The 20,892-nt window shown below is 41.8% G+C and overlaps 1 protein-coding gene across 1 annotated transcript; it reads right to left on the bottom strand.

Annotated features, from left to right (window-relative positions):
• Nucleotides 1-515: 515 nt before the first annotated feature.
• EPCIP (exosomal polycystin 1 interacting protein) lies at nucleotides 516-20,418 on the bottom strand. Its single transcript, XM_089910297.1, has 2 exons — nucleotides 19,533-20,418; nucleotides 516-3,827 (listed from the first exon to the last, which is right to left on the bottom strand). The coding sequence occupies exon 2, from the start codon at nucleotides 3,766-3,768 to the stop codon at nucleotides 3,109-3,111; it is 660 nt and encodes a 219-aa protein (XP_089766423.1). The 5' UTR covers nucleotides 3,769-3,827; nucleotides 19,533-20,418; the 3' UTR covers nucleotides 516-3,108.
• Between the last annotated feature and the right edge of the window lie 474 nt (nucleotides 20,419-20,892).

Below are 20,892 nucleotides of genomic sequence, written 5' to 3'. Positions count from 1 at the left end.
CGGCATGCGGGATCTAGTTCTCCGACCAGGGATCGAACACGGGCTCCCTGCGTTGAAGTCCCGGGGTCCTATTTTCTTTGTTGTTGTTTTTTTGTTTGTTTTAATGCGGAATGGTTTTGAGGAACCAAAATGTAGGTATCGGTGTGCTTTTTGCTACAGGAGTGTCATTGCTTCTTGGCCCTCTCAGTGGATAAAGCTAAGAAATATGCCTTTAAAATGTCTTTTAAAACACTACATATCAGGGTTTTATTTATTGTTTTGTTGAGTGTGATGGGAAAAATGTTAACAGTGCAGACTAAACTTAAAAATGTATCATGTCTGTAGCCCTTACATTGTGACTAGTCCCCTAAATTGAGGAAAGTTTCCTCCAGTATTTGAAACCAATTATTTGATTCAGCAAAGAAGTTGCTTACATCACTGACTGACAAGTGGCATTCCCACATACGTCTTTATTGTTTAACTTTCCTCTTACTCCTAACATAAGTGAAAATATCAACCAACACTTATGCCAGAATTATACTTGCTCATCAGTTACCGCCCTAGGGTGGCTTTGGATACAAGATTTTGGCAAAAATCAACTAACGCATTCTTTGAGAGTTAATTGCGTACAGAGTTTATAATAAAGAGCATTACACATTTTATTATCATTTGTAAATTGTGTGCTACACATCCTTTCTATCAATAAAATTTATAATAAACTTATGCACATTTATATCTACACACAGACTTTTGGTGGGAGAGCTGACGGTTAAACTTTCACTAGCACACCACTGATCAGAGGCGACAAATGGCTAGTCCCGGACTCCATGGGGACCACTGACACAGTTTGACCCACACAGTGGTATTTAAAGCAACAAACAAAAAAGCAGAATAATGTGCCAACGTTTACAAAGCACCTGGAGTTCCTAATTCCCTTGAAGGATCAGGTCTGGCCCTGCTGTATTCTCCCATGGCAGTGACACTCAGCCAGCTGGCACTGCTGTGGACCCTTCAGGTGGATGTGCATGCTCAGCTTGCCACAATCCCCACCGCTCCCTATTGTCCTCCCAACCCTGTGACTGAGCACCGGATGCCATGTTTCCCCATGTATATGCTTATTTGTCCTCTGTCAGCACAACCTGAACCGCATTTCAGTCTAGAAACCTGGCAACCTCAGGCTTGATTTATAACTTAATTAGCTTTCCTCCTCTATTGATTTAAGTCCCATTGATCCACAATTATTTCTTATAAGAATCACATGTTATGCACACATTAAGATGCTCATAATGTCTAACGTCAGTTAATTTTATACTTTATTAATAAAAATCTATTAAAATTCAATTTGTTACATTTTCAGTAACTAATGACAGTAAATATATTTATTATTAATCTTTTCACTTGTATCCCTCTTGCCATTCTTTCTCCCTCTTTTTTTCTTCTTTGTCTTTTTCCATCACTTTAATCTTACCTCTCAAATACAATGTCAGTAATGAGGTCATTACATTTTTCTATTAAAATTCGTATTTTGGTCTTAGTTTTGGTCTAATTTAAACACTGACATTATAGATGCATGCTAATTAGCCCTAATGGCCAAATCCCCCACCAATTACGCAAATGTAGACATTTCAGGTTATTTCAGTCACCCTGTGTTAAGGTTAAGAGAAAAATGTGATGAATGTGATATAAAGTCATCAATTCCAAGACAGCCTGTCATTTCATAATAGAACTATGTCTTATTATGATATCATAAATTCAGTAATGTTTCAAATTCTTTGCACTCTGAATTTAGACATTTATACCATAATTGCCACAGATTCTTTATATTCCACTTTAATGGTAAGCTGGGTCTCTGGGAGAGAAGATTTTCTTCGTACAAGGATGAGTCAGTTTAATTAATTAATTTTTAAATGTATTTATTTATTTATTTTTTGGCTGTGCCACATGGCTTGCAGGATCCGACTTCCCCAACCAGGGATTGAACCAGGGCCCTCAGGTGTGAGACTGCAGCATCCTGACCTGGACCACCAGGGAATCCCCAAGTCAATTTAATTAAAAAAGAAATATGTTATGTTAGTTCCTTGTATCAATGCACATAAAACCATTTTGTGTTAACCCCATCATACAAAGTATCTTGACTTTCGTTAAGTTCTTTCGTTAATTATTAGTTATTATCTATTAGTAATCTGGGCATATTTACCCATGGGAGTAATGTTATAAGGGACTGTTACATTCCCAGGCTAGTCCCTAGTGTAGTCAAACATAGTTCTCCTGGTATTAATCTAAGTTCTGATTTCTGGAGCAGGAGAAGGAGGTGGGGGATGAAGACAATGAGAGGAGAAAGGGGGAAGTGGTACAGCGGGGCCGACGATAGTAGGCAAGACAAGAGAGGGACATGAAGGGCTAGAAGAGGAAAACTTTCCCTGGGTTTAGGCCTTGCTCTAAGGAAAAAACCCAATGCACTTGGCTTTTGTGACTTCCAATTTTGATTTCTGTATCCCTTCCTCAGGACCCTAGTGCCCTCATTCAGTCCTAAGGTCCCACCCTATCGCCCAAGCTTCAAACCTCCCTCACTAAACACACTCACAAGATTCCCCTTTCTCAATGTGAATATTCTTAACAAGATATTTGGAAAATACCAGTCTAAGAGAACCTAATCATTCTGTGGCACTCACAGTCTCAAAATGCTGAAGTCTATCATTCTCTACTTAGGGGAATTCCAACCTATCTAACAAAATGAAGCAAAAAAAAAAAAAAACTTAAGGCAATGTTTTGAAGGAAGCCGCCTTTCCTGGGGGTCATCCCCTCTGCTGAGCTCCACTAAGCAGTTCCTGGGGTGCACTGGTCTCTCCATTTCTGATCTGACATTTCTCCACCTGCCCCCCAGGAGCAAGGACCTAGCCTCTAGCTGGCCCTCAAGGCTCGTTTCTGGACTGAATCAAGTAGGTTTTTTGGTTTTTTTATTTTGTTTTACCATGGATGGGCATGGGCAGAGCAGAGGGGGCCGGCAGAATGGGGGCTGGGGGTGAAGTGAAGTTGAGGATAGGAATACCCGTGACCTTGTTCACAGATTCCTTGGTGAAATGATCCATAATGTGCCAAAGGTCCCAAAGGTTGGACACAGCTACAATGTTAGTAAATGAATGTGACAACATAGCTTTTGTTGCTTAGAACTGGGAAGGTTTTAAAGTAGGAAAAGTAGGGGAAGTTGCTGGCCATGCTGGCAGAGTTTGCAATACTGTATGATTTTAAGGATGACTCCCTGTTGAAAAGTGCCATATCTAAGAAGGAGACGGACATACAGGTTTGCCAGCCTTGGTGTAACAGCATGGGCTTCTCTCTGGTTTCTCTCTCCCCACCATCGTGGATGAGTAAACTCTGCTCTGGGGAGGGATGCTTGGCCTCGGTGCTGATACGAAGCCTCTTCAGACCACAAATAGCCAGGTACTCAGTGGGGAGAATGTTGGCACTGCACAGAGAAAGCTTCAGGTCCCGGACCAGCGTGAAGTTCAACAGGGGTCCCAGTGCAGATGTGTCTGTGAACCAGATGGTCAGATGGTCATTGTAGCTGGTTTGCTCGACTGCAAAAGGCAGGACGGTTTTACAGCTGCACATCAGGTTGGCCAAACTGTAGTCACAGTCCCGGATGTCTGCAGAGCAGCTGCACTTCCGAATGGTGTTTTCCTTCGTGAAAATTAGCGTGCTGTTCTTCTGAGCTCTCGCGAAGCAGTCAAGTGCAAAGACGCCCAGTGCACCGATCACAAGGAGGCTGCACCCAGAGGGCGGTGCCATTCTTGTCTCAGGGTGGGCCAGCGAGCTTCCCCTTCATGAGCCGATTCATTGGAACTCACCTGAAAGAAAATGTGCAGCTCTGTGATCACAGCCTCTCATTAGAAACGTGCAGCTTCCGGAAAAGGAGCCCCCTAAATAACCCGTCTTAAACTTTCTCTCTTGCAGTTTCTAGCAAAGGCAGACAATGCTAGGAGCCCAAGTGCAGGCAATGCTCTTTTCTCAGAACCTCCTGGGAGGCCTCAGCCAATTCCATGAACTCTGCTCACCTGAGCTGTAAAACTCCCCGTGATGTCTGTTGGTAGTGAGACTAACATGCCAACAAGTAAGCAAGAGCAGATGCCGGACAGGAGACCTACCGCAGCCTGTCTGTGGGCAGGCATTTGGAGTGATCTAAGTGCGTACTTCCAAACTTCCTCCAAACTTCCCGTTGCCAGTACTGAATACCTGTCTACTCTCTAAACAGGCACATATCCCCACCCCCCCCTCAATATCTGACTTCCTGGAATTCAGGAGACAAACAGTTCCTTGTCGGAATCAGCTACCCACGTGCTACCTGTTAACACAGCATGAATACCGGTGAAACATTTAGTTAATGGTAAACTTCAATTTCTAACTAGACAAACATGCTCCCCTCGATCGTATTAATCTGTTTGTAGGACCATTCATACTTTTCCTGGTCTCCTAGTCCAGTATTAGCATCCACTTTAACTGTGTTACTCGACAATGAAAAGATTAAACACACACCAGTTAATCACAATGATCCTGATTTATCTACTCCTTTCCCAGAACAAATTTTATAAATTGACTTTATTAAATAACTTACTATAGGGCTCCAAAAGGAAGCAATATATAAGCACTGTTAAATGACCTAAATAAGGTAGGAATGCTTGTTTAATTTAAAGAGCAACACTGATGTCCAATTTTGGGGGAAATGCCCTACAGTGCCTGGCATATAATAGACGTGTGGTCTTCTTTTATGGTGTGAGTGGAATAAGACATTATGAAATAGGGCACCAGATTTCAGTTTTGCAAAACTAAGGAAATTTCTCCTGAGTTAGCTGATGACTGAACAGACAGACCAAACAACACAGTTCAGTGCATCTATACATATGGTGGTAGGCATGGCAAGACACTGGGGATAAGACCTCTGAATAGGAGAGTCCAGAGCTAGTGATGGCCCCTTGCAGGAAGCGTGGTAAGGAAGGATTGATGGGAGGTCACTCCAGGGAGTTACACATGTGTCCAGAGAGGATGGTGACAGCAGGAAAGAAGCTAGGCAGACCTGCATCCCTCAGGGAGTAAGATGAGGCTACAAGATGGCAGAGTAAGTCAATGTGAAATCTAAGGTGGGGGGCAGAGCTAAAAACGCTGGGATCAGGTACACAGGCAGACAGCACAAGTCCATCAGCAGGTTGGTGGCGTGAGTGCTGGGAGATTAAAAATCAGCTCAGCCAAGTAAACTTGAATGTATGGTAAGACATTGGTTCACAGCAATCCTAATACATTCATTCATTCAACAAATGCCCATTGGGGGTTTACTAGGTGGCAGGCACTTTGCTAGCCCAGGGGATACAGCCCAGAATAAGACAATGAGCTTATGTTCTAAAGGACTTGATTCTGCTTCCAGAGCCCAAGGTGGGTCAGGCCTACGTGTGAGGACCAGAGGCTATGAGAGTAGGGAAGGGGAAGGAGGCAAAGGCAGGAGTCAGGTAAGGCCAAGCAGAAGAAACAAAAATGGGCAAGAGCCGGACCCTGCCCCAAGGGCTCATCTGCAAAAGAGGAAGACCAGGAAGGCTGAACCGAGAAAGCTCTCCTGAATGTACGCACAAATATAGGATCATAGGGGAGAGGTAGGCTGAAGTCCAGTCGGGAGGCTGGATAAGGCGTCTGAGAGTGTTTGTGTTTATTTTGAAGTTGGCACAGGGTTTTCTTCTTTTTTTTTTTTTTAAGTATAAGTAGTGTTTTTATTCTTTCTAAAAATGGATTTTTCAAATAGGTTTTTAAATTAATTTTTATTGGAGTATAGTTGATTTACAATGTTGTGTTAGTTTCAGGTGTACAGCAAAGTGAATCAGTTATACATATACATATATCCACTCTCTTTGAGATTCTATTCCCGTATAGGTCATTACAGAGTACTGAGTAGAAGTCCCTGCGCTATGCAGTAAGTTCTTATTAGCTATCTATTTTATATATAGTAGTGTGTATATCTCAACCCCAATCTCCCACTTTATCCCTCCCCCACCTTTCCCCTTGGTAACTGTAAGTTTGTTTTCTACACCCGTAACTCTGTTTCTGTTTTGTAAATAGGTTCATTTGTACCATTTTTGTAGATTTCACATATGAGCGATATCATATGATATTTGTCTTTCTGTGTCTGACTTACTTCACTCAGTATGACAACCTCTAGGTCCATGGCACAGGGTTTTCTTAAAGGATTTATTCATTAGTTCATTTTGTAGTAAAAGAAAGGGCTTTGAGAAACATGTAGATCCAGAATTCTCCCTGAACGAGAGGCTTAACAATTTTAAATTGTGTTAGAATGTGGTGGCAAATACCCCACTTAGTAAGGAACAGTGCATAATTTATTAAATACAGATAATTTTAGATGATCACCTGTCCCAGATTCCACAGGAGGTTTCTAGGACTTCATGTCCCAGTAACCCCAGCATCCCAGAACTAGGAATGCTGTCATCAGTATCGATGACCTGCTCTGACCCCAGCCTTAGAGAGAAAGGGAGGGATGGGCACGTATACATCAGCTGGAACCTGGTGATCAAAGTGTCTACCTCATTCTTTCAGGTGCTGTTACCATTCAGAGGCGTGCATGGAAGAAGACAAGGGGTAAGAAGGGAAAAAGATATGGATTTCCTGGAGCTCTCCAGTGGAGCTGGAGATCCCCAAAGGGATTTGTGAGCAACTTCCTAGCAGTCAAGGCCCTGGCTGGGCCTCAGCAGTGAGGGCGCTGCCTTCCGGACATCAGGGAACTTGAAGGCCAGAACAAGGAGGCCAGATGCCTGAAGGCTCATGAAGGGTTACAGAGGGGGACAAGTTATCCCTGGTAACCAATTGATGGGGTTTCCGCAGAGATGCTAGTTGGACATTTTTCTCCTTCAGTTTTTTTTTTTTAATTTTTATTGGAGTATAGTTGATTTACAATGTTGTGTTAGTTTCAGGTATACAGCAAACTGAATCAGCTATACATATACATATATCCACTCCTTTTTAGATTCTTCTCCCATATAGACCATTACAGAGTATTGAGTAGAGTTCCCTGTGCTATGCAGTAGGTCCTTGTTGGTTTTCTATTTTATATATGGTAGTGTGTATATGTCAATCCCAAACTTCCAGTTTATTCCCCCCTGCTTATCCCCTGGTAACCGTAAGTTTATTTTCTATATCTGTGACTCTACTTCTCTTTTGTAAATAAGTTCATTTGTACCCTTTTTTTTAGATTCCACATATAAGCGATACCATATGATATTTGTCTTTGTCTGACTTACTTCACTCAGTATGACAATCTCTAGGTCCATCCATGTTCCTGCAAATGGCATTACTTTGTTCTTTTTTATGGCTGAGTAATGTTCCATTGTATATATGGACCACATCTTCTTTATCCATTTCTCTGTCGATGGACATTTAGGTTGCTTCCATGTCCTGGTTATTGAGAATAGTGCTGCAATGAACACTGGGGTGCATGTATCCTTTCGAATTATGGTTTTCTCCAGATATATGCCTAGGAGTGGGATTGCTGGATCATACAGTAGCTTTATTTTGAGTTTTTTAAGGATCTCCTTCAGCTTTATCATGGATTTCTTTCTTTAGGTTTGTTGAACGTGGATTATGAACACCCTACTTGCACTATGTATCTATTCATCTGTGGGCAAATTCCAGCCTGGCATAAGCAGAGTGAGCACAGATACATCACATTGCCCCCACCCCTTGACCTGCTCCTGCCCATGGTAGTGGGGGCACTGTTGGGAAAGACACTCCTTTCTCTGGGGGTTGCTCAGCTTGTAGAAGGGAAATACGAATCTATTGGTAACTGCCTTGTGTCCAGAATGGGTGAGTTTGAGAATGAAGCCAACACAGAGGAAAACAGAGACAAGAAGTAGAGAGACATTCCTAACAGTCCTTTTCTCAGCGCCCAGATCAAGCCACGCCTGACATTCTTCCTTGATTTTTTTTTTTGGTTTTTTTATTTCTTCCTTGATTTTTAAAAATATATGAGCCAAGTTGTTTTCCATACTCAAGCCAATCTGAACTGGGATATCTATAAGAAGCAATTAAAATTGTCTTGGTACACTGACATTTGGCGAACTATGCTTTTTTCAGTCACTCGGTAAACATTTGTCGAGCGCTTGCTTTGTGCCAGGCACTGTGCTAGAAGATAAAGCTAGTAGGAGCTTCGTCAAGGGGTTATACCCCAGTCAAAGACACACTGGAACCAATGATCACAGAGTAATGTGATGATTATAATAACAATTTGTATGGGATATTAAGTCTGAACCTAGGACTGCCTGGGAGTGGCTAGGTTCATAATACCTGATTAGAGAAATATTTCTTGAGTGAGAAACATAAAAGGGAAATTACCTACGTAATTAGCATAGAGTGACCAGAATTTTTAAAATCAAAAGTAGGATAGAGAGATTGACAGGATATGAGGTTGGCAGGGGTGGCAGTGGGAAGGGGCAGTCGAGGGGTCCTGTGGGGCTGGAATCCTCTGACTTCCTCTGACAGATCATTTCTCAGCATCCCAGTTTTTTGTGGGCTCCATCATTGAGACTTACAGACTGTGTCCTAATATAAGCCCCCTCCACACCCCTAGGGTTGGGGCATAGGGAGGGCCAGGGGCATAGGGAGGGGCAGGGGGCGTGGGTTTTATGTGTGACCATTCTGCTTATGCCATGCTGGAGTCTGCCCACTAATGAACAAATGCACAGTGAAACTAGGGCAAAGGTTCATTCCTCCCTTACATACAGCCTAATGCCATTAAAGGGGGGTGGAGGTAGGGAGGGTGTGATCCGCTCCACAGTCATTCAGCGACTCAGGCTTTATTTATGTATGTATGTATATATGTATTTATTTAGGCCAACTTCTAGGGCCCTCAGCTCCTCCACAGTATATTTTTTCTTTTTTTTTTGGCCGCACTGCGCGGCATGCGGGATCTTAGTTTCCTGACCAGGGATCGAACCCGTGCACTCTGCAGGGGAAGCGGGGAGTCTTAACCACTGCACTGGTAGGGGAGTCCCCTCCACAGTATTTTCTGCCCACATTTCATGGGCTGGAACTCAGCCACATGGTACCACGTGGCTGCAAGCAGCTTGGAAATGAAGCCCAGCACTTTGCCAGGAGAGGAGAGGAGAATATGGGTATTGGTGGGCACTAGAAGTTTCTGACGTACCTAGGTTGTGAGATACAATGAACAGCTTTATGCAACCATGACAAAAGAAGCTCAGGTGGTGTGAGTCCACCTAAACTTTTCAGGCAAGATGCTGAAAACCATGTATGGCCGTTAAATCTTTGATCATTGAATCACTGAACATGTTTAGAAACCAGAGCTCCTATTCAGACTCATTTGAAATATTTTTATATCTCAGTTGGAGAAATCCTGAGAGCAATTAATACTAGCAGCTAGCTGCATGAAAGCAAAGACTCCTGAATTGAGCAGATACAGACATCAGTTACTTCAAAACAAATTCCACACAGATTCCTTCTCAATCTAGGATTACACCCCAAATGTAGATAATGTTTATACTTGGTTCCAAAAGGAATGTTTCAAACTGGACTAGTTTTGTTTATAAGAAGGTATTACTAGTAAGGAGATATTGTGTCAGCGGGAGGATAGCATTTGGACCATTTGCCTGAAACAGATTTGAAATGTCATGAAGAATGATGCTTTGAATTCGATAGTCTTAACACAAAAGACAAGACATAACGATTGTGGGAAAATAGAGTGACACTTTCCAAATCCTTACAGCAATCAAAAATTGAATGATTTCAAATTTTAATTCAGATGTAAGTTGAATTTGAAATTAGAAGTGATTTTTTTTTAAGTGCAAAGACAATTAAGGGAAAGACTCAATTGAAGAAACTGGAGAAGAGAAGCAGACGCTGATGAGATGCTCCAGCAAGAAGCAGACAGTCTGAAATATAAATCTGAACACAGCACGGGGAAGAAAGGGAGAAGAAATCCAGCGTCTGGGCATCCCAAGAAACCCACTTTGAAGCAGGACTTGCGGAGCTAAGTGAGGATGTCTCTCGTAGATGTAATCGCCAGTGTGTGTCCCTGCAAAAATCCTTGAAGATTTGGAGGTGGTGAAAATGAGAGGAATTCCTGAAAAGGAGACAATTTGGAATCTTAGGTGTATCCCACCAAGTGAGACGTGTACCCATACTCTTGGAGTGTATTTTGTCAAAAGGGCACACACTGCCTGCTGACGTGGACAGCAGTTAAGATGGCCTCGCTCACTGCTGGAGTCTAATGGGTTGCTCAAGGAACATCGCATGTACTCTGGGAACAAACAACTGGGCAACTAACTTTAAGGTGATGTGCATGGTGAGTGCTTATTAAAGACACAGACCAAGTGTTGGGCAGGGAGAAATGGGAAAGACTCCCAGAGATGGTGCTATGTGGACTGAGGAGAGAGGGGATGGGGTGAGGAAAGCTGAGGTGCTGCATATAGAGGAGTTGCTTGAGCAAAATCTCAGACTAGAGTACTTGGCATGTGTTGGGGCCATGAGGCCGGGGCTGTGCCAGCCAAGCTAAGCGGTTTGATCTCCAACCGCTTCTAATCTTCACCCCACCAATAAAACCCCTCCCCAGTAGATATAATTTTTAATTTATAAAGGTATTAGAAATACCATAATTATACTGTACACGAAGAGTAGAATTTTAAATACTTCAGATGAAAACTAAAAATGGAAGTTTGAGTATTGTCAGCTCTACCCCACTGGCTCGTGTACTCCCTTTGATGTACACACCCCCTTTGGAGGCCCCTGCTAGAGGCAAAAGTGAGGCGCTGAAGGTTTGTAAGCAGGGGAGACCCGTGTAGATCTGTGCTTAAGGAAGTTCATGGAGGTGCCAGGTGGAGATTGAATTAGAGGGGCAGAGACCAGAAAACAATGAGTTCTAAGTGAGAAAATGCTTTTCTTTTGTATTTTCTTTGAAGGTTTATCTCTCTCCACTTGCTGGCTCCTTCTAACTCCAGGCTCTCCAGATAAATTTATTTCACTATCTGGAATCCTTGAGGGGGTAGAGGGCACAAGAGAGTGGGATTGAGGAGGTGGGAGTGAGGTCGAGGCTCCTGCCCCTACTGTCCCCTTGCTGTGCCTTCCTCTTAATTCCTTGGTCATCCCCTCATCCGCTCTTTTCAGATGGCTGGTGCTAAAAGCCCACCCATACAGGGGTCTAATTTCACTTGGTTAAGCCTTAGTACAGACTTAAGTAAACACATTCTTGCCCAAGGGGATTGCGCTTTAAGCCTTATCCCTACCTTGCCCCTTGTTAGAGGGATAGCGAGGGTTAAATAGAAATACAGGAGAAGTGTGGGGTGAGACTCCTTTCTAGGACCCAGAATTGTGTGGCCACCTGTTCTCAGGCCCAGTTCCCACTCGTTTGTGGCTGTGCAATCACCCTTCCCGTGGAGGTCAGGGAGGAAATGTTGGCTACTCTGTGTTCTGTGGGTGAGAAGCTCACAGAGATGCTGGATGAAGGCTTTAGGTGGAGGATCTTGAGAATGATTTTTTGAAAAAAAAAGATTTTTAGCATTTTCCTTTTCCTTGGCTCTGCTCCACAAGTGCACTGCAGGGGACAGTTTAGAGAGAAGCACTACATAAGATGATACTGGAAAGAGGAATAATGTTCTTATTGCTTAATATTTCAAAGCTTATAATGTTGAAAGCGAATTTGGGTTTCTCCCCCATGTTTTCTTACTAGGATAAGTGTTGTCTTTTCTTTCTTCTTCACATTCCACAGCGGCACACTCCCCATCCCTGGTACGAGCCACTGAATTTTCACACACCCTTCCAAGTCATTCTGAAGTCACCACCTTGTAAAGTCTCTGTCGACAACAATCACTTCCCCTTCATCGAAGTTCACATGGTTCATCGTGAGAGGCAGGAAACGGGGTTCGCTGTGATTCTGATGGGATCAATTTCTCATTTGATTTATACAGTAAGACCTACACTATTTGCTATCATCTGATAGATTTCCTCATCTAGAAAAAGAGGAAATACAAGTTCATGTCTCCATAAGTTGGAATTTAGGCCAAATTAGCTTCAACATCCAATTCCGATCTTCAGGGGGCACAATTTAAAGCATTTTTGTGATTGTTAAACTCACTGAATATTTTTGGGCCAAAGAGGTTTTCTGAGTCATTTTTCTCAATATGGCATGGGAATGATAATACCTACCACACAAGGTTATAATAAGAGTAAAGCAAGGTGCATGTCATAATATATGGTCTATTAGTGCTGTTCGTAAGTACTATTACTGCTACTCATAAGCAACTATAATACACAGAGTACTATAGTACTATTCATAAACTATGGCATTTTGTAATGTCAGCATTATAGTGATAATAGGAATATATATATATATATATATATATATATATTTGGGATATTAGAACATCCCAAAAGCCACCTTCCCAAAAATCCAAAGTAATGCTTAATTTAATGCACTGCTTGCATTGAAAATTTGAACAGAGAACAGGCTCAGCATAAAACAAAAAGATCTTCCTGTATCATTTTTTCTTGAACCTAATTTACAAACGTCCTCCTGTAAATTCTGAGGAATGCGAGGCCTTGAAATTATTAGTAAGCAAGTCTGGTAAATGGAAATAACTGTCCAGTTCCCATTTCTACTCATTTAAATGTGTGTAAAATGCTTACAGAGACAGCAAGAGCATGGGATATGATCAAAACACTTTCTGGTCTTCTACTGTGTTTGCTGGATATTGTGGTGGCTGAATAGCGGCCCCTAAAGATATCCATGTCCTTATCCTTAGAACCTGTGAATATTACCTTACAAAGCAAGGAGGATTTTACATATGTGATTGAGTTAAAGATCTTGAGATGGGGAAATGATCCTGGATTATCTGGGTAGGCCCAACGTAATCACAAAGGTCCTTCTAAGAGGGATACAGGAAGAGAGAGAGAAGAAAAAGTGACAACAGAAGCAGAGACTGGAGTGATGTGGCCATAAGCCAAGGAATGCCAGCAGCCTCTAGAAGCTGGGAGAGGCAAGAAATGGATCCTCCCTTGGAGTCTCCAGAAGGATTAGCCCTGCCAATCCCTTGAATTTAGCCAAGTCAGACTGATTTTGGACCTCTGACGTCCAGAAATGTGAAAGAATAAATTTCTGTTGTTTTAAGCCACTGAGTTTGTGGGAATTTGTTAGAATGGTGATAGGAAAGGAATACGGAAATTATGGGGAAACAAAACCACCCAATCAAACCACTTTTGGATCAAGCACACTAGCTCCCCTTTATTCACAGCCCTGCAGTATTCACTAGTTGTGTCATGTGCCTTATTACTCTCACTAGACTGGATCATAAGCTCTTAGGGTAACAATGTCTTAATCTCCTTTCCATTCTTCTGTAGTACCAAGCTAGGAGCTGTCATAGAGTAGCCGCCCTGTATTGGACCCAGCCCAGTCTGAACAGATGCATCTGGACACGTCTCATGAGTTCAGAGGGTGACCATATCCAGGTGGTTATTTGTATATGTGGAATTGTTGAGAAAAAAGAAGGAAGAGTAAAGATGATGTGTGAGGGTCTGGGGCAGGAATGGGTGGAGGGACGGGACAGCACTTGCCTCTTCTTAACCCAGACTAATTAAAGCCTTGGGCTGAGTCCAGTGGAGTTGTAGGCAGATACTGTATGGACGGCTCTCAAGAACTTGGAGATGCGGGGCACAGTGGCACCTGCCCAGGTGAGAAAGTGTGACACTGAGCAGGGGACAGAGTCATTCTCCCCACTTCTGCACTGAGGGCAGCCCAGCTCTGGCACAGTGAGGGATAAGGGGCAGATAGCATCATTTGGCCTCTCCTGGAGGACAGACTGGGATGTCCCCAGATACTGCTCTCCGGGCAACAAGTTAACAGGGAGCCCCATGGCAGTGGCATGTGGGGGGCAGTCAACATCCAATGGTGGCTGGGGACAGAGGCACATGAAAGGACCATTTGTGAATACAGGTGAGGCACTCCTGGGGACCCCAAGAAATGATTAGAGGAGACTCTATTGTGTAGACATGGGGGTGGGAAGGAGGCAAGGACCTGTATCAGGTAGATGGGAGCACAAACCAACCAGATACAAGCGATTAGTGTTAATTAAAACTTATTTGTGCCCACTGGTTGGTGAAGCCAGGATCTCTTCAAGTATCAATTGGATTACTGCTTTCAGATTAAACGTAGTTAATGACAGAAATGAACTAAAGTGCTCAAAAGCATCTAGACTAAGATAATTAAGAACTAACTGGGGACTTCCCTGGTGGTCCAGTGGTAAAGAATCCGCCTTCCAATGCAGGGGACGCAGGTTCAATCCCTGGCTGGGGAACTAAGATCCCACATGCTGCAGGGCACCTAAGCCCTCACCCCACAGCTACTGAGTTCGTGTGCCACAACTAGAGAGAAACCCGAGCACCGCAACAAAGATCCCGCGTGCCACAACTCAGACCTGATGCAGCCAAGAAAATAAATAAATAGTTTTAGAAATAGCTATATATATAAAGCTATTTTTTAAAAGAACGAACTGAAAAGCAGACGTTTTATGTTTTGAAAGCATTCAGCTTAATTGAATGTTGATTTCGCCCACGAGTTTGTCTATTGGATGCTGGAACAATTGCTGCTGGTACGCTGTGTCAGTCAGATTTCTGATGTGACAGACCCCTGGTCTTCACGTTGACCATGGTTTCCCCAGTCCTTAGCGCCTGACTCATAGAGGCACTCTGTAAATATTTATATTATCCAAATAAATCCCTATATTAGCTAAGTCAGAGAGGCATGTTATTGATCCTTTGCTTCCTCTTTTACCTTTTACCTCCTGGAATTGTGGAGTGTATCATATCAAATTAGCAAGCAAAATCCATCTTCTTCTTTAGCAGGAATTTCAGCATGTGGTTCAGCCGTGACGGAGGAAGTATAAGGAGATTTTGTGTACTGGTGAGAGGGTGGCAATTTAAACTCAATATCTTACGCCTTGCTTGTGAGTCTCCTTGAAGGTCATCGAATGACATCCGGCAAAAGACCCATGAGGCATCCGCAACCTCTTGTGACTTTACCAGTGAGCATCGTCTAAGTTTGCAGTTGCCTTGGAACTTTTCTGTGAATCTGATGGGGACAAAGGGTGAAACACACTCACCTAGGATAGGGACCATGAGACCTGAGTCAGGACCCCAGATCACCGTCCTTCTACCTCATTCCACATGGCTTCCCCAGGCTTCAGGGAGGCATGAGTTGAGTTAGTATATATTGATCTCACAGATATTTGTGGGCATCAGAAGCCATTGCCTTAATTGCTCTCCGTTGAGGGATTATAATAACCCCTGCTGCAAACTTCCCCACAATCCAACATTTAAGCATCCAGTCTTGTGAAACCAATTCAGGGAGAGCTTTGCTCAAATTACTGGGCCTGTATTATATGAGTGTGAGGTTGCCAAGGAAAATAAGTCTGAGTAATCCCTTTGCTAGGAGATGAGAAACAAAAAAATGCTGGCAGACCTTTAATATTTTAATTACCCGCTTCCAGAACAATAAAAAGGGACTCAGGCCTTCCACTTACAGTTGTACATTATTACAGCCCATAAAATACCTTAAACTATTTCCTTAAGATGTAAGCCTTAAGCTTTTTCCTTTCATCTGTATTCAACCATTAGAGTTTAGACAAGTAAGAGTTAAATTTTTCCTTTAGTGGTTTTAGTTACAAGTATTGGAACCAAAGGTCATTTGAACCTTGTTGCTTTCTTGGAAGATTTTTTAGGGTTTTTACGTGCCTACAACTAAAGGTAATATGGGATCCTGGAACAGAAAAAGGACATTAGGTATCTAAGAAAATCTGAATAAAATATAGATATTAGTTAAAATAATAATAATGTATCAATATTGATTCATTAATTGTGACAAATGTATAATACAGTAATGTAAGTTGTTAATAATAGGGGAGACTGGGTGCGGGGTATATGGGAACTTTCTGTGCTATCTTCACAACTTTTTTGTAAGTCTAAAACTATTCTAACATAAGAATTTTATTTGAAAAGAATGCCTTCTGACCTCATTGATGACTCATTGAAGGTTATTTTTGTGACAAGGGCAGAACTCTAGTGGATAATATGGGCAACACAATTGGGGCTAAACTGAATACCCATGAAATGGTGACTAGGCATGACTCCAAAGGAATCCTGTAAAACTCCTGGACACAGAGAAGATCCTGGCTTCCTAATGACCTTGGAGCCCAGGCAGTTCAGAAATGCAAATGAGAAGTGATCATTTTATGGGAAATGGATCAAAACTGGAATGGAAAGGCATCAGGGAATATTGTTAGAACAAGTCCTGATGGATGTGTGTGTGTGTGTGTGTGTGTGTGTGTGTGTGTGTGTATTGTCTTCTTTTGTGTGTGTGTGATGCCTCCCTCATGCTGCTTATGTTGCCCCCTGTGTCAGGAGTGTTTTCTATTTCTCTTCTGCTAAGAAACCACCCTCATTTCTTAAACTGTCTTCACATCTTTCACGGATCTTTATTGGCTAGATTCATGGATGACAGTGCTTGCCTACCTCAGACCTCTCATAGGTCCACATCAGTTAACCATAAAAGAAATTTAAAACCAAGCTTTTGCAAGCAAATCTATAATTATACTGAGAGCCCAGTGCCTGTTTTATGTTAGATTTTTTAAGCCACTCTAAGCGGGCTGTTCTTAGGGTCATTCCACTGGAGTGATTGTTATCAGATTCCCAGTGACTCCCACCCCCCAAATGTGCCAAAACCAATGGTTAATGTCCTCGTCTCATTTTGCTTGACTTCTCACCAGCATTCAACATGGTTGCCAGCTCCCTCCTTCCTGAGCAAAGGCCTTTCTGTTCTTCCTTGACGCCACATGCTCCTGTTTCTCTTGCTACCTCAATGCCAACTCCTTCTTGGTATCCGGCTGACGTCTGCTCGTCTTCCCTGAGTGTTGCATGCCCCTGGCTTGGCGCCTGGCTCTCTTCTCTGTGTATATCCACTCCCTTGGTGATTGCATGCTAACCCCTGGATTTCAGTATTATCTACATGCTGATGACTAACCGCTCCCACACCCTTCCCTGAGCTTCGTGCTCATGTATCCAACATCTCACTTGAATAGCTCTACCTGAATAGCTAACAGACACCTCAGACTTAACTCGTCAAATATACAATTCTTGACTCCCAAGAGAGTTCAGACCACTAGATAGAGAACAGATGTTATTGTATTAACATTTTACTACACACACCTTTATTGCCCCTCAGCCCTGTGTTCCCAGGGCTAAACTAGCTAAATATAGAAAATGGTCATCGATAGGAGGCAACGTACTTTCACATAAGAAATGTGGGAGTTCCATGTGTGTTGAAAAATGACTGAAATCAGGAACTACACATATTTTTCAAAGATTAATAATATTTAATAAGTGCTTCTTTTGTACCAGGTACTGTTTGAAGTATTTTACATGTTTTATTTCATTTAATCCTTACAAAACTCGTAAAGGTAGAAATTATGGCCCCATTTTCTTATCAGAAAATGAAGACACAGAGAGGTTAAATAGCTTGGTCAAAGTCACAGTTGCCAGAAAGAGACAACTGAGATTTGAACCCAGACAGCCAAATATACTCTAAGGCGTCATGGTGGAAATTACAGTTTCATTTCCCACCCCAGGGTCAAGTTCCTACTCACATGACGTTCCATGCCTAGGATTCTATTACTAGATTCCGTGGCCTCTAACCTCAAGCTAGATGAACGGGAAATAAAAGGAATGAAGTGAGTTCTATTATGCACAAGCATCAGAACACTTTTTTTTTTTAGAAAAAGAAATGGCTTATAAATTAGATTTTAAAATAAGGACAACATTGGTTGAATGCTGCTGCTGTTAACATAGTCATGGAATGTGGGACAAAGATTCTCAGAGAGCAAGCCAGTGGGAAGTCTTAACTAAAATATGTAGCTACTGCACCCTTCTACTCAACACAGGTTCTTGTGAGAGTTTATTAACCAATGGTTGCAAACCCTTCAAGCATTTCCTGTGGATGGCTTGCTATACGTTTAGCTAATTAGATCATTGGTGCTCCAACCCCCGTCTCGGCAGGTCTGGCCCCCTTAATCACACACCCATGGAACTGTGTGGTTTGTCTCTTCTCTCCATTGACACAGAGACACGAGCCACTGGACCCTGAATTTTTTTTCTTTTTTTTTGGCTGCACTGTGTGGCTTATGAGATCTTAATTCCCCGACAAGGGATCGAACCCAGACCCCTGGCAGTGAGAGTGCCAAGTCCTAACCACTGGACTGCCAGGGAATTCCATAGACCCTGAATTTTAAAAGTGGATCATACACTAGGTTCAAGCAATAAAAATATTGATGCGAAAAAGAAAATTGGGAAGTGCTATGTCAACTGTTGAAAAGTATTCATTTCCATAGATACTGTATTGAATCTGTTATTTTCAGAAAATGCCCAGTTTCTGTCAAAAAACATGATGAGAAATCTTTTTTTCCTTTCAAGCATTATGTTTAAATAATGCATTACATTGAATTGTTTGGTATAAAAATAAAAGTAAAAAACTTGCGAAATATCATCCTTTTCATTAAAAAACATTTCAAGCAAATGAGGTCTGATATTTTTGGTAGCTTTTAAGGACAGGTTTTTATAAATATTACGCACAATTCTTTTGAAACATTTCCTTTCCTCGATATACACCAACACACTTATTGCTAAAAAACTGCCCCAAAACATATTTATTAAACAATGAATATATGCAGAACTGTGTAAGGATTACTGGTTTTGATTAAAACATCCCCATCACTGTTTTGCTACAGTATTTATCGTGTTTGTTTCACTTTTGAATGCAAGAACCAAGTTTTTAAAAAGTTAACCAATCCAAATGTTGATGCTCATCTAAATTTGGTTTCTTCTTGTCTTCCTATGTTTTCTCATGAATAGTGTGTAAATAAACAGTAAATATAATACCATTAGATAAAATCAGAGTGAAGAAACAATAAAAGCCAATGTTTTGAGAGTTCCTAGTTTTGCTGGTGATCACGGTAAGGAAAAGAGATATGACACAAATCTCTTTCATTTAATTGTTATTTAGCATTAAAGACCAACAGGGTAATATAGCCGGATTTTTTTTGTTTGTTTTCTTTTTTTATTTTATTTTAGCCAGATTTAAAAATAGAAACAGGAAGCTCAGATTCCACGGCGATATTTGTTATATAATATTAACCTAAGTGAGTTTATCTATTTAGGGACTGAGAAGATCATTTCATTCTTGCTTAATGTACTGAAAACATTTCCTTTTAAAGGCAGAATCTCAGTAAAGAGCAACTCATATGCCTGGAAGCTTAAAGGAGTGTTTCACAGTGAAAGTGACTTATAAGTACGCGTTATATTCAGGAAATGCAAACACTACAAGAAGAAGGTGGTGCCGATGGTGATTCTTCAAAGCATCACAGAACTTTCCTGCCATGCAGCAGAAATTGTGAAGCTCTTAAAAACTGTTAAGCTAGACATGCTTTTCAAAAAAGAACAGAGAAATTACTTACCTCTCAAGCTCCACTGCAAGGCTGGCTCCGCCACTCCCAGATCTCTGCCTGATGCTTCACTCTGGCTTGACAGCTGCTATAATCTGCAAGTCAGGACGGACGGAATGCCTGTTCTTGCACTTGCTGTTCTTTTCCGTTTTCAGACAGCCAGTGGCCCTGGTCATTTCCATGGCAACCAGAAGGAAGCTGCCCACCTACCAGTTTCATGAACCACACAGTGGGAGACAACCCACCCTGGAGACTGCTGGCTACTCTTTTGGGGGTTCCAAAGTGGAAAGTTTCCAGAAGAAATGAAGGAGACTGCTGCTCTATGCTGACCTGAAGGGCTAACAGTAATGCAAGAAATTCTACTGTAGCAGGAAATTGAATGAATTAAGTGTAGAGCATGGAGACTCCTTGATGCTTTCACTATCATGATTTGTTCCACTCATTTTGGTCCAATGAATTGTTACTTATGGCAAATGCCTGAGCTAGTATAAAAATTGTCCTATTGTGGTTGTTCCAGAGAGAAAGTGAACTCATTTCAACTCCAAAGTTGTAGTCCTAGAGTTTATTACACTATGTGAAGTAAGTCAGACAGAGAAAGACAAAGATCATATGATATCACTTATCTGTGGAATCTAAAATATGATACGATTTTAGTATATGTGCTGCCAAAGCCAGCCCTAAAATATGATACAAATGAACTTATTTACAAAACAGAAACAGACTCACGCACACAGAAAATAAACTTATGGTTACCAGGGATTTCCCTGGTGGTCCAGTGATTAAGACTCCACGCTTCCAATGCAGGGGGCACCGGTTCGATCCTCGGTTGGGAAACTAAGATCCCGCAACCCCCCCCCAACCCCCAGATAGCATCATACAACTATGGTTACCAAAGGGGAAAGGGGAGGAGGAGGGATAAATTAGGAGTTTGTGATTAGCAGATACAAACAACTATATGTAAAACAGATGAAGAACAAGGTCCTACTGTATAACACAGGGAGCTGTACCCAATATCTTGTAATAACATATAATGGAAAAGAATATGAAAAAGAACATACGTGTGTGTGTGTGTGTGTGTGTGTATAATTGAATCACTTTGCTCTACACCAGAAACTAATACAACATTGTAAATCAACTATACTTCAACAATAACGAACAACAAAGGTGTTCTCCTGTTCTCTCTTTTTTTAGTTCCTTTTATAAAAATGTTAAAATCAAATAAATATGTAAAAAACATTTTATTACATTAATTGATGAGGGCTCACTATGGAAGAAATCAGGTGAATGATGGTGATGGAGAAAAGCTTTTCTACTTAAAAACATTAGAAAACTAGAGCAATTGATTTATAATTACCCAGATACAGATTATCCA

This window comes from Delphinapterus leucas, chromosome 4 (genome assembly GCF_059928025.1).
Source record: "Delphinapterus leucas isolate spDelLeu-1000000601 "Yukka" chromosome 4, BTC_Dleu_Yukka2, whole genome shotgun sequence".
Classification (NCBI taxonomy): domain Eukaryota; kingdom Metazoa; phylum Chordata; class Mammalia; order Artiodactyla; family Monodontidae; genus Delphinapterus; species Delphinapterus leucas.
The sequence above is the reverse complement of the archived record's forward strand: the minus strand, read 5'-3'. Positions and strand labels throughout refer to the sequence as shown.